At 38.9% G+C, this 13,436-nt stretch overlaps 2 protein-coding genes across 3 annotated transcripts in view; both read left to right on the top strand.

Moving 5' to 3' along the window:
• Window positions 1–7,716, top strand: part of LOC106962847 (plakophilin-4) — a 56,545-nt gene extending 48,829 nt beyond the window's left edge. Inside the window, exons 16-22 of the mRNA XM_015057488.1 lie at window positions 129–279; window positions 2,250–2,442; window positions 2,684–2,768; window positions 3,536–3,653; window positions 3,774–3,914; window positions 4,627–4,691; window positions 6,666–7,716. Of these exons, the coding sequence (XP_014912974.1) occupies window positions 129–279; window positions 2,250–2,442; window positions 2,684–2,768; window positions 3,536–3,653; window positions 3,774–3,914; window positions 4,627–4,691; window positions 6,666–6,911 (999 nt within the window). The 3' untranslated portion in view covers window positions 6,912–7,716. The remainder of the gene's footprint in view (window positions 1–128; window positions 280–2,249; window positions 2,443–2,683; window positions 2,769–3,535; window positions 3,654–3,773; window positions 3,915–4,626; window positions 4,692–6,665) is intronic.
• A 2,778-nt stretch (window positions 7,717–10,494) lies between these two features.
• Window positions 10,495–12,363, top strand: LOC106962851 (death-associated protein-like 1-A). Of its 2 annotated transcripts, none has more exons than XM_015057503.1 (4): window positions 10,495–10,617; window positions 11,466–11,547; window positions 11,660–11,726; window positions 11,838–12,363. In XM_015057503.1, the coding sequence occupies exons 1-4, from the start codon at window positions 10,548–10,550 to the stop codon at window positions 11,952–11,954; spliced, it is 336 nt and encodes a 111-aa protein (XP_014912989.1). In that variant the 5' UTR covers window positions 10,495–10,547; the 3' UTR covers window positions 11,955–12,363. The 2 variants fall into 2 exon arrangements, with proteins under 2 accessions (XP_014912989.1, XP_014912988.1); XM_015057502.1 differs by having other exon boundaries at window positions 11,466–11,562.
• Window positions 12,364–13,436: the final 1,073 nt, after the last annotated feature.

Here is a 13,436-nt window from a genome sequence, read left to right as displayed (position 1 = left end):
CCTCTTCTGCATCAGTCAAACAAATGTCAGTTTAACGCTTGAAATCACAAATGCACATCTCAAGCTCATCAGTATTCCCTTGTGATGCAGAGACCTTAATGACATTTTCATCTGTTTTCTGTATTTAGTTTGCAGCGTACATTCGTGCAGCAGTTCGTAAAGAGAAAGGGCTTCCCATCCTGGTGGAACTGCTGCGGATGGACAACGACAGGGTGGTGTGTTCGGTTGCCACGGCTCTGAGAAACATGGCCCTGGACATCAGGAACAAGGAGCTTATAGGTCAGGAGCCACTTTGTTGTGTTTGAAACATCTTGGACTGAAAAAAATATACTATACTGAGCTATTTATGAGAAGTTTTTCTGCTTTATTATGTCATGTAATGTAGCTCATGCTGTACCAATAACCCAGATACCATGCTGCGAATTTGTTTGGCTCAACTTAATGCACAATCTCACATGATGTGTTGATCTTATGAATACAGTCTTAAGTTGACATGTTTTCACTCTAGACTCTGGACATAATCCAGAAACGCTCTTGTAGCTTGCCAAGGCCCTTTTATTTCTTGTAAAGTAATTGTGATTGGCTACAGATGGCAGCTTCACCGAAAGAAACAAGCACATGATATGACTGGAAAATCAAAGAAACTCTGTGCAGATTTATACAAGGCAAGAACGTTGTCAGTTTTGAACCAGTAATGAACCGAAGTTTGTCATTTACTGGCATTTCAAAACGGTTAGGAGTGAAAGTTATTTTGCCAGAGTTTCTAACAAGATTTTATCTTGGGGATTAATCATAAAATAAATAGTTGCTGCAGATATAATGAACAAATAAAACAACTTTTTTTGGAAAGCAGATTTAAAGGAGAGATGGTTGAGTTGCTTTTGTCACAAGAACTGGAAGTCTATTGCCAGAGGAATAATGAGGCATTGAAGCCAACACACACTGAACCTTCCGACCTTCATGATAGTGCTATGAACAGTTTTATATTAGGATAAGTGACAATGTCTGTAAGAGAGGGCTCAGATCTAGTGGGACCAGCAAAGCTAATGCAGAGATCTCTGTGTGTTTTCCATAATCGAGGTTAATTCTTGGTTCAATTAATTTCCAAATCCTGCATGTTTCATAACAGACTGAGGTTAATGCCTCAAAAGGATAAAACAGAGCAACTGTACGATCTTACTGTTATCTAATGAGTTTCTCTCTCTCTCTGCCTTAATGAAGTGCAGAAATGTCTTTTGACGTAGAATAAAAAAAATATCGCCAACATTTACATAGCTTCTTACATCTCCACGTATCCTCTGAATTCATATTTTAACACCTCACTGATATTGAAATGAGTTAAATTTCTACTGCTATTGAATATGTGACCTGGTGGCGTATGGTGTATTCAATAACAGAGAAATGTTTGGATTTTTGAGCTGCTGGACAGCCTGTACCACTCAGGGATTTTAAATATGTAACCTGCCGGCCAGCAGATGATTTCTCAATGCATCTCTTTGGGAAATTAAATGGTGCGTCTATGAGGACACTTCCAAACTCATCATAGAACCACCAGATAAGTTGTTGATAACTCTGTCATTAAATCACTCCAAAATTTAAATGAATATTCAGCCAGAAGCTTGCATGACTGGGACTTTGCTGTGATCATTGTGTCCCAGGGAATGAAAAGCTCACAGCCTAATATAAATATGACATCCATGTGCATGATGAGCATGTGTCCCAGCTAAAGCTGTGTGGTAATCCTCCTGTACAATCCTGTGCTTCATAAAACCGTCTTTCACTCTGTGAAATGAATGTTTATTCAGTAGCGGGAACGATGTCTGACGGCGCGGGTTAATGAGGTTTTAGTGATGGTTAAATATGCTTTTTGAGGTCTTTGTTTGACTTGGTGCGGCAAGTATTCAGCATCTTTAGCCGGGCTGCTGCACTGAAGGACAGATAAGGGAGGCAATCCTCCTTCACACTGAAACACACAAACAGTTTCATTTATGAAAAGTGCCTTCCATGCTGCAGACCCCAGCACATTGAATGTTACTCCTTTATTTAGATGACATTACATACTGTTGAGGTCAGCACAGAATTTATTTGTGAATGCATTGCACAAAATGTAAAAAAAAATGCATCAAAATCATGTACACATGAATGAGGCATCGCCCCCTCATTCTGTCCTTGCCTGAGCTTCTGCAGCAAACCTGCAGTACATCGTGTCATTACGCATAAGCTGCAAGTCCCGCCTCCCTCCCCCGCAGGGAAGTACGCGATGAGGGACCTGGTAAACCGCCTCCCTGGGGGGAACACCACCCTGCTGTCGGATGAGACCGTGGCCGCCATCTGTTGCACGCTGCACGAGGTCACCAGCAAAAACATGGAAAACGCCAAGGCGTTGGCAGACACAGGCGGCATCAAGAAGCTCGTCGACATCACCAAGGGCAGAGGAGACAGGTGGGGTTGCCGACGCACACGTTTGTTAAAATGCTTTGCTGAACACTGGGCAGTGTGTTCCTTGAAGTTTAACATCCCGATGGAACAATGCTGCAGCAGCTATTTTTAGTTTGTTGTATATTCAGTACGATTCTAGGTTAAAACGTATTAAGGACAGCCTACTCCATCAGTCATGCTGTCTTGTGTTAACCACAATGAATTCTTGCTCAGAAATGCATAACAAAGTTTGACTGTTTTCCAGATATTCAGTGAAGGTGGTGAAGGCAGCAGCCCAGGTGCTGAACACGCTGTGGCTGTACAAGGATCTACGGCCCATCTACAAAAAGGTTCATACAGTTTGTTTAATGCTAAATGTTTCAATGATTTTATGATTATATTTTAAATAGAAATATCAGAAACTGTCTTACGATAACATGACGTGCTGGATTTATTTATTTTTTAAAATAATGTTTTGGAGAAGTATTAATTTCCTTGAACTGTGTCACATTTTGTCACGTAACACCTGCATGTGTATTTCAGTTGGATTTTATGTGACAACACAAACAAAGAAAAATTATGGTTATGCATGTTTTTTTATTATTCTTTTTTTTTTATCTCAAAATCTTATGCATTAGTTTTCAGCCCACTTTGGTCTGATGCCCCTCAATAAAATCCCGGCTAGTTAATTGCCACATAATTAGTAAATAGAGTCCAATTGTGTGATAATTATTCTCTGTATTCTCTGTCATTTTGTGAAAACCCCAGAGGGATTTTAAAGAACATTGGTGTTAATTAATCATTTGTAAATGGATAGAGTAGGCACTTTGACACAACTGCAAACCTAACAAAAGGTAATAACAGCATGTTATATTGAAGGATATTCATGTATTTGAATGGCATGGTTACAACACAGACCTAAATCTTAATGAGAATAAATAACAATTAACAATTGATCTTCTCAGGCAAAGTTCAGATTTAATGTGCACAATGTTGGAAAAGCATTGACACTCCACAATTTAGCAATACTTTGTGTTGATTTATTACATAAAATCCCAATGAAAAAAAGTTTTGATTTTGTCTTGGTTCCTCTGACTGCCACTTTCTCCCCTCACAGGATGGCTGGAACCAAAACCATTTCATCACCCCAGTGTCAACACTGGAACGGGACAGGTTCAAGTCCCAGCCCACCCTCGCCACCAGCACCGTCCAGATGTCTCCAGTCAACCACCCGGGTACGTTGTGGTAGCTTCGAACCCTGCAGCCAGGCAGCCGCAGTGAAACAGGAGCTGTGAAAATAAATATGCAATTTTTTTTATCTCTCTCTCTCTCTCTCTCTCTCTCTCTCTCCACAGCCGCCAGTGCCACGTCATCTCCGGCAATGTTGGGCATCAAAGAGCACAGAAGCTCAGTCAGAGATTATCAGAGAACTCATTCAACTATGCAGTTTTATAATTACCAAGGAGACGGCAGTATTCACAGAAAACAGTATACAGGTACTTATCTGAAAGATGGTGAACTTTAAAAAGAAATCTAATTTAAGTCATGAATTATCTGCTCTATACTTGAGATCACTTTTTGCTCATTTCCACACGCCCATTTCGTTATCTCCTTTATTCTCCCTATTGCTCCCAGCAGATCCACTTTTATCTCCCCACTATGAGCCCTATGACAATTGGTCAGTTTAACTGAGAGCTATTTGTCCCTACAGCACTAAAGTCCATTTACTATCTAGAAGCAACTGCTTCACTATTCTGCTTTTAACACATTAGGTCCTAGTGAGTCATATGTCAGGGCAATCCAGACATACAGCATCCAGACGACAGCCCTCACCAGCCTCCACTGGCTGGTGGGATCAGGAAGCGGGCAGAGTAAACAAGCAAAACTGCAGCCTTGTCAATTCATGTTCTGGGCAGGGAAGTGGAAATTGAGTTTCTGGATTCCACCAGGTTGATAAAGTGCCAATGAAAATGCCCATCCCCGATGGTTATGTAAACTACAGTGCAGCACAGGCCAACCCCATTATTTGGTGGTATTTCTCTCCAGCGACGCACGGCCCATTTGATCCTACTCCATCTAAATACAGACATTTGCCCGTTGGGGATGTGCAGACTCTTTCTGTGATATGAAATGAGGTGTTTTTGTATTAAATTCCTCCATTTTATTCACAGCAGCAGTAACTTTATTGTTTTGTGTGTTTTTTTCCAGGGTCTGGCAAACCGTCTCCATATTACTACTCATCACCCACAAGAGAGGAGCCCAGAAGATCACAGGTGAATATAATATTTCTTCATAAAAGTCTGGTCAGACCTCACACCCTCTCCATTCTTAGCAACAACACAAGCGCAAATGAAGGAATAAACTTGTTTTATGTTTGGTTTTGTTTTTTTAGATCATTTATTTCTTGATTTACTTTTGAACTTGGTTCTAAAAACCAAGCATGACACATTAAATATATTTAATTTTACTTCACAGTCCTTCGCTGTAGCCATAATAACTAACTCATAGCCGAGGCTTTTTCACTCTCAAATGTTTTATCATGTTGCTCAATCAGACATCTCCACATTCAAAATTTGACACATTCACAGTCACTTTGACCATCGCTGTCTGCCACCTTGACTATAGCAACATAACATTGGTCAGTTGTTTCTCAAATTTTTCTGAGGATAAAAGTTGTCCTTTTATTTTAAGTTCTACGTGGACAATTTGAAGGGATATAAAGACAAATATTTAAAGTAAATTAAATCAACCCTCATTTTAAGGAAGAAAAAAAAAGTGAAGCTTTGCAGTTCATCTACGCCACTTTATAAATACAAAGACCCTGTTACGCATTCTGCTGCCGTTGCTGGGAATAACCCAGCACATCAGCCATTGTGTGAGCAAGAGTGAATGTGACTGCTGGGATTGGGATGTCCTCTCTGTGTCTCGGGCAGCTGTCCCTGCAGGACACGTCCATGTGTGCCCATTCAGATAACAGACACGAGGAGAGGAAGGCATCAAGCGTGTGAGCGTGCTCCGGGAGTTGTAAACATTCCTTGTGGTAGAATTAAATGTAAATCATCAAGATTTCTTTGGGATCAGTAAAGTATTTTTGAATTTAATTGGATTTGAAAATAGTCAAACTAGAGTTACCAAAGCTAAATGACAGTACCTGCATTGGTAGATCACATCAAACTGAATATCAGAGTATATGTACGTACCAGATTATGTGTGTACTAAGTTAGAAAGTCCATAAAGATTCCTTTCTGTTTTATGAAGAAATATAAAGCTAATCCTAAAGCAGTTAAGTCTATATAGTAAAACGGTCATACTTCCTTAAGGATTCTGGCTTCCATAATGCTTTATTCTATTTAAAAATGAAAAAAAAATAACTTACTTACATTTTAGGATGCTTAAGCAAGAAAACATTTGCATTTCAGAATCTGTAGGCTGCAGACTCCAGCACAATGTCACATTCACAGTAGACCCAGCCCACAACAAGACATTAACAAAGTAAACAGGGTTCCTGTGGGTTCTTCAGGTGGTACATCAGAAACACAGTGTGCTCATCATGATGTGTTTGTGTTCCTTAACTGTTCTGAGCATGCACAAAGCTTGTGTGATGGTATCCTGGTGGCTAGCTTATCAACGAAGTGTGTGATGACAGGCTTTTCTGGCCTCACACCAAAGCAGCATCCAAACCAAGTCTATTTTGGGCTGGCAACTCTGCAAGTATTTTATCTCAGCATTTTTGCCAGTAAACGTATGGTATCTATATTAACAGCAACATCAACAATGTATGACTCTGAGACCTCACTAATGAACAGAACAGTTGGATCTCATCAGTATAAAAATGATAACAGTCATTATGATGGACTCCTTGGAGTCTATCCAAGCAGATGTACATTAAGTAATAAAAAAAAAAAAACATTAGGGCCAAGAATACAGCCTTGAGCAATTCCACTGGAAAGATTTGGCATTTATGACATGACCTGATTCACATGATACCAAAAGATCTCCAAGAATGGTAAAGATAGAAGTAAACACAAGAGGTAAAGTCTCCCCTGTCTGCTGCCAGCAGAATCCCCTTGGAGATGTTCTTGGGGTTCATGGAAACCACAAAGTGGTCTTAGATTTGGTGATGGGCTTCTAACTGTGAACACTGCATTTAATCAAGGAATTTAGAGTAAATTCATTTTGGAAAAACTTCATTAATACAAATCCTAAGAATGAATTAACGCAAGGCCTCCCCGCCTCTTTTCTTGCAGGCTGTGTATTACACAGAAGAGCCGTGTCGAAGGAATTACGACACATACAGGATGTACCTGCAGCATCCCCACGGCTACGACGATGCGTATTTAGAAGAAGTCATCACCTACCCTCCTACAGCAGACTACAGCTCCCAGCCTCATGGACTGAAATCCACCTCTAACTATGTGGACTACTATGCTAGCACACGGAGGCCTTCCTACAGGGCAGAACAGTACCCAGGTTCTCCTGACTCCTGGGTATAAGTCCGCAGACGGATCTGCTGTACAATCTTGAGAACATTTTTCCAGACCGATTTCTTCTTTCACCCTGCAGCAGAGGCAAGGAGCAACACAGGAAACTTCTTTCATGAACTTGGCTTTATGAGTGTGTTTGTTTTAAAGTGGATGTGCTTGTATGGAGAGGTGAGTTCAGCAGAGCGGCAGCAGATGGAAAGACGGGATGTGTGCCAAAGAGGGAAATCATGGAATGTTTTTAAAGATTATTTTTCATTTCAAGAGTAAGATGGAATCATGGCAGGGGGAGGGAGGGGTAGGGGCGACGTCGAGGGAGAATCCAGGACACTATCGTGAGAAGACGTGTGTCATGTCGTGTGTAGATATTAGCTTTAATTTTCTTCAAGGAACTCATAAGTGTGAGAGCATGGTTAAAGGTGTGAGTCATGTTAGCGAGGGTCCGCGGTACGAGTCAAGATGTGGGGGGAAAATGTATGTGCTGAAGCCAAAACGGATCATGAACTCATTTGTAAAGAAATAAAATAAAAAATAAAAAAGACTAATTAACTAATGATGTTAGATTGTACAGAGGGATCAAAGTTTATCTGTACTTAATGTCGAAACTGTGTAATGCAATGGAGTCTTGTACATTTCTTTGATTTTATTGTAAATACAGACAAAAATCAGCATTACTTTGGTTTACACATTAGCACTGGTTAAAAGACTAAACAACTTGTGCCATGTTCTAAAGATATATAAATATACAGATATGTGGAAAAAGATGGCATCGTAACAACTATGTGAACAAAATAAAAGGTCATTTTTGTTTTTTAAACCAGTTGTGTGATTCTCCTTATTCTAACCAATGGCGTGGAAGTGTTCAGAGAGACCTGAGGGCCGTGCCCTCCTACAGTCTGAGGGTTTCATTTGATGTTTGCACAGACGTGGGTGAATGAAGGAGGCTTTGAACCATCTGTAAAGCTCCTGATGCTTTATGTACTCTAAACCCAACACTAAGCCTACACCTGTGCAAAGACATCATTAAAATATATATAAACTTAAATCGTGTTTTTTTTTAAACCACAGGATTATGCTCATGAGTGGTGGCTTATTTGTGAAAATGTCTGCAAGTTTTAAGTTTAAAATATACCTTCATGATGTCAATATTAACATCGTAGGTACAGTGTAGGACATATTTATTTTGCAGCAGATGCTTTAAAAGCACAGAATCACTTTATTTCAGACAGATAATCTCAGCAGCAAAACGTGGCATCTTGAGGTCATCAAGTCTCCATAGCAACCAATGTAAGCCTCCTGTAGGCCTGACAGTTGCATGGGATGTTCCCGTTCTACCATAACAGATGTAAATGTATGTAGTTTACTAAACTGCTGACACTTTTAACTGGAGTTGGGTTCTTTGGTCAGACGAGGCTAATATTGAGTTTTAAAAGCGACAAACCAACTTGATTCAGTGAATAGGTGGGAAAGCATTTTGGGGTTTTTTCATGGCAGAGGATCTGCGATGCTCTGGGCCAGTTTCTCATCAAAAGACACATCTGATATGTTAGAAGTCAGGAAAGTAGAAATAGAAAATTTTAGAAAACCTGATTGTTGCTTTTCTACAATAACACAAACCTGTCATCCACCTACCGGAACAAGACAATTTAAAAGCTGTGCAAGCAAAAAAGAGCATATTGGAAAATACTGCAGCAGTGTCACAAAGGCGAGCGTCTAAACTCTAGGCTGGAAATTCATTATTTCTGCATGCATCACTGTGCTCCTTCAAAAACTACAAGTACTATCCTTTAAAACCACAATATGTCCCTAGACGTGTTGCATGCCTGTTTATTCTTGTATTTTTTTACCTGACAATCCAAATTTTTTAATGTATTTTCTATTAAATATACTTTTGTTAGTTTCCGTGTCGTGTCTGAGTATGTGTTATGTTCTTTATGTTGTTCAGTCAATTGCAACAAAGCAATTGACTGAACAAGGGAAACATTTGGAGCTCATCATGACTGCAAATAGAAAACACATTTTTCACTTTATTTGACAAAAGCAGGGATTTGTCCATATAAAATTTTTTCACCAGCTTTCCCGTTTTTTTTTTTTTTTTTTTAAATTGCTTCAAAAGGAACTTTTTTTTTAGCATTGTTTTTGATCAGCTGCCTGATTAATGAAGGTAGGCAGATGCTCTGGAAAAGGTGTGGCTGAAAGAAATGCGAGCTGAAAGGAATTATTACTTTCCGCAATAAAACACGTAAGGTTCTATTTGTACTCTACCAAAAATAAATTTATCCACCTGCAGGTCTCTTTCTAACAACTTGCTCAAGTTCAGCTGATGCTTTCAGTTTAGCTTCTTCGGACCTTATCATGAGTGAGGGATTTCATATGCAACTAAATCTAATAAAACTTATCTTATAGAACTTAATGACGATGCAATGAAGTCAGATACACTACGACATCGTTGTTTATGGTCTTTCATCAGATCAAGCCTCACATGAGCACCGAAGCATCCTTTTTTGAATAAAAAAAAAGAAGAAACCAATATAACTTAAGACAGACCAAAACCTGTGTTTCAAAGAAAATTCTAGGAGATATCAGGATTTTCCAGGATTGCCTCCTTCCTTTTTTTCTTTTGCGGATGTTTTTAGGCAGCCAGTGTGAACGTGCATTACTGTCATCAAGTGGAAATGAAATTGGTGCCAGAAGAAAACAGCCGAATTCATACTGAGGTGAATTCCATTAACTTATTAGGTGACCACTTAAAGAAAATGGTTGCACTAGGCTTTATGGGTACCGAGGTGAAAGCTGACAATTTTTCAGGTGTTTACTTGTAAAATAATAATAATAATAAAAAAAAAAGTTTAAAAATTATGGGTAACTTTGCAATTTAAAACAATACAACTCAAATAAAATACACTTTAAAAAAATTGAGGCAAACCTTGTAGTTGGAGAGTTCTTGTTTTTGAAAGTCACTGTCGTCTAAATGCCAACAATAAAAAAAAATTCAGTGTCAATTTTAGTTTCGTGAATTCAATACATATTTAATAACTCACACTTCTTATTTTATAGAATATTAGTCTAGCACATATGAGTAGCTTTGAACGGAACCTGGTTTGTGAGTAAAAGACCAGAGAAAAATGGTGAAATGGCCTTTTCTTAAGTTGCCTCCCATTTCATAAGATTCAGATCTATGTCAAATGGAAATTTTAATTGTATGTCTGGAAAAGTCAGAATATAAACAGAGGAAACCTTTTCAGGTGAGATTACTTTTCTATAGGCCCATTTGGAAAAAAAAAAAAAAAAGCCACAGCTTTGGTTGGCTATGTGCATAATGTCTAGAGCATATCACTGAGAGGGGGGGAAAAAACTTAAGATGAGAGGGAAGCCACTTTTGCAAGAAAACTACACGTTATTAACAACAAGTGAAACAAACTGGTTGAGTGTTTGAGAACCAGTGTTCTTCTGGCTTCATTTGTTCTGGTTTCAGTTCTTCTTAAATAGTTTCAACATCTGTTTGTTTTTAAAGAGAGAGAGAGAGAAAGATTGAAATGATGGGCGTGTCTGCGGCTTCCTGTAGATTCTGAGCATAAAAACAAGCGAGTGGGCGTTCACAGCACTTTGCTGCGGATCTTCTCTGCGCTGCGGAAACTTTCCAACAAAATGGTGCAACAACTCTCCAAATCCGGAGCAAAAGACGCTCATCTGCTCAAAGCTGGGCACCCGCCAGCAGGTAAACAGATGTTCACATCAACTTTTGTAGGTGCTTGTTTTGTTGTTTTTAGGTTTAATCAAAGCGCTTTTGTCCTTGTGCTGTCTGACCCAGATACACAGCCATGCAGAAAAACAAACAATAGCTCGACTTTGCTGCTGCGGTTTTGAAATGGTTCTGGTTTTCATGTTTGTTGGGTTGCATTATTATTAGTTCACCTCTCTGCAAGACGTTTTGCTGAAAAGCGTCCGGATGTTGTCGGATGTTTTTTTTTTTTTCTTTTAAAGGCCTTGTGGCGTAAAAAAACGTGACAACTCCGCTCCTGCGGGCGCAGTTTGCACACAAGGTGTTAATCAGTTTACTGCGGCAGCTTAGTTTCTAATGCTAATGCATCGAGGTTTCAAATCTACCAAGATCCAAAATATAACTTTACTCATTTATTTTTTTTAAACATGCAACTAAAATTAAACTTGTGTAAATATTTAAATACACAAAATCATTGAAATGCACATTACTTCAGAAACCCATTAATTAAAAACAGTTTAGTTCATCTCAGATAAATCAAATTATTCCGTACATATTTTTGTTCTGCTACAGTCCTTCTCGAAATGATTTTGGGCTCGTCAGACACTCCCCCTTGCGAATGATTGGTAAACCTGTTATTAGTAACCAATGGGCTCCTCTATATCCATCTTAGCCCCGCCCACTGACTTAAAACTCATTCTGCAACTCGCGTTCTTTCAAACTTTCAAGTAACCCAGCAGAATACCTTAAGATGGCCACATTTTAAAACAAGTTACATTTATTTGTACATAATGCATAAAGTCAGAACTGAAATGAACACCCCTTTTATATTTTATCGTCGTTAGTGAAGGCAGGAGGAAAACGAGTTGCCAAGAAAACCCTGGAGGACGGATCTGCCCATGGGACTCCTGAGAAAGAGACAAAGAGGTCTGATAAACTCAGGTACAGCCCTACGCCACTGCCCTGGCTGAACTAAGAAGCCTTGGCTAATTAAGTGAATCTCGTTTGTTTTTCTTTTCTTTTCTTCAAACCTGTGCAGCCGGTCTCTTGCCACCTCCAACAGGATGCAACAAGTCGGGCTTCTTCTGACTGGGACTCTTGACAAGGTTAATAATAATAATAATAAAAAAGAATCTATTTATTTGGCTTGCTTAATTGAATTCCATCTAGATTTCCATAGTTGCTAATTCATAAAACCCCTGCTTGATATTTTACAGCTGAGTCATGACTTTCCAGAGACCCCTGTGAGCGTGAGGCACAGCAAGGTGCGCCCTGCTGTGGAAAGGTCTCACTGCCCCCGGACCTTCTGCATCCAGCAGCCCAGGAAGTGGTGAATTTGCCTAAGAATACCCCAGAGCCTGTTGTGTTCAGTCTGTAGTCAAACGTTAAACTCTTGAGGGGATGTGGCAGGTTCTCTGTGAGGTGCTGATTTAAACCATTTACCGTTTAGAAGAAAAACAACTTTCCTTTTGTGCTAAGCTTTTGAAGAAGAATCATGATGTTCAGCTGTTTTTTTTTATTTTTTATTTTTATTTTCTTTTAATCTTTTTGAAAATGCTGTAATTTTGCTTGCTGACTGTTTATGGGGGGAATGCATGGCAGATGGGTTAAAGTAAGTTGATTAATGGATTAGAGGCATGTAGGTGAAGCTTAGAAAGCCTCTTCTTTTGTTTATAGGCTCTCTACGTTAAACTCTGCATTGTAGATTTATATAAAAAAATAAATATGCTATTGCAGTTTGAATGTCTTTTTTTTTTTCTTTTGTGTGCAATTTCTATTGAGTAGAGACGCCCACTAGATGGAGCCAAAATACAATTTCTAAGCTGGGGCCAAGAACAAAATGCATACAGTAAGTTTAACTCTCAGTACTACAGGTATCATGCATGTTTGCTCCAACACATGGAATTGAAATGACTGGATCAGCTCTGCATAAGCCAGTAATCTGAATGGAGAACACTGTGTATCTGATGTGAAATGGAAGTTTAATTCTTTGTTTATGTTCATGGACCTGGCCAATACATCTGGCAAGTAAATCATGCAGGTTTCTAAAAGAATAAAATAAATGTGATGCAGAAAATGATGATGACGATTTTTAACAGGCTAGCTTAGTCTTAGCAACAGGGAATTTGAGAGGACAGGTGACTTTTCCCACTTCTTGACCAGATCTACATTGAAAAAGAGGTTTTTCATGTCAATGGGACTTTCCTGGTTAAATATACAATTGGGGATTAGCTATGGTTAAGAGGAAACAAAGGAAAGATATAAAATATGTTCACATTTTACCTTCCATGCGAAATCTGCAAAAAAAATATTTGGATTAGAAAACTGTTTAGCTATTGTTGCAGAGGCTCATGGAATAACTCTCACTTGCAAAAAATGCAAGACTTGGAAGTTTATCTTATATAATGATGCCAGAAAGGGCCTTAAACAGACCACGAAAAAATAGGGAGATACAGAATGAAGTCTGATTTTTACCACAACAAAAACCGATGTTGGGACAAGCAGCCTGTTTAGTTCTATGCAAGAAAATTTATTTGACAGTCAGTTTTGCATCAGAACCACTTTTTAGTGGCAAATCTGGAAAAAAAAAAAAAAATCACACCATAAAATTAGTTCTACAACTCTAAGGATTATATTCTATTTGGGATTTAGGGTGCATCTTCTCATCCTCTGTGTATCCCACCTCTTGTATAATAAATGTAATGGAAAAAAAAAACTCTTTTTGATTCCAAGCTTTTATAAGAAACCTGCAGAACTCTTTTTGGCAACACTCAACTTTGCAGCTCTATGTGTCTGATAGGATTAGTTAAAACCTT

The sequence above is a fragment of the Poecilia latipinna genome, unplaced genomic scaffold, assembly GCF_001443285.1.
Source record: "Poecilia latipinna isolate Pla-1442-1.1 unplaced genomic scaffold, P_latipinna-1.0 Scaffold1467, whole genome shotgun sequence".
NCBI classification, from domain to species: Eukaryota; Metazoa; Chordata; class Actinopteri; order Cyprinodontiformes; family Poeciliidae; genus Poecilia; species Poecilia latipinna.
Note: the sequence above shows the minus strand (reverse complement) of the source record. Positions and strands in the feature narration are given on the sequence as shown.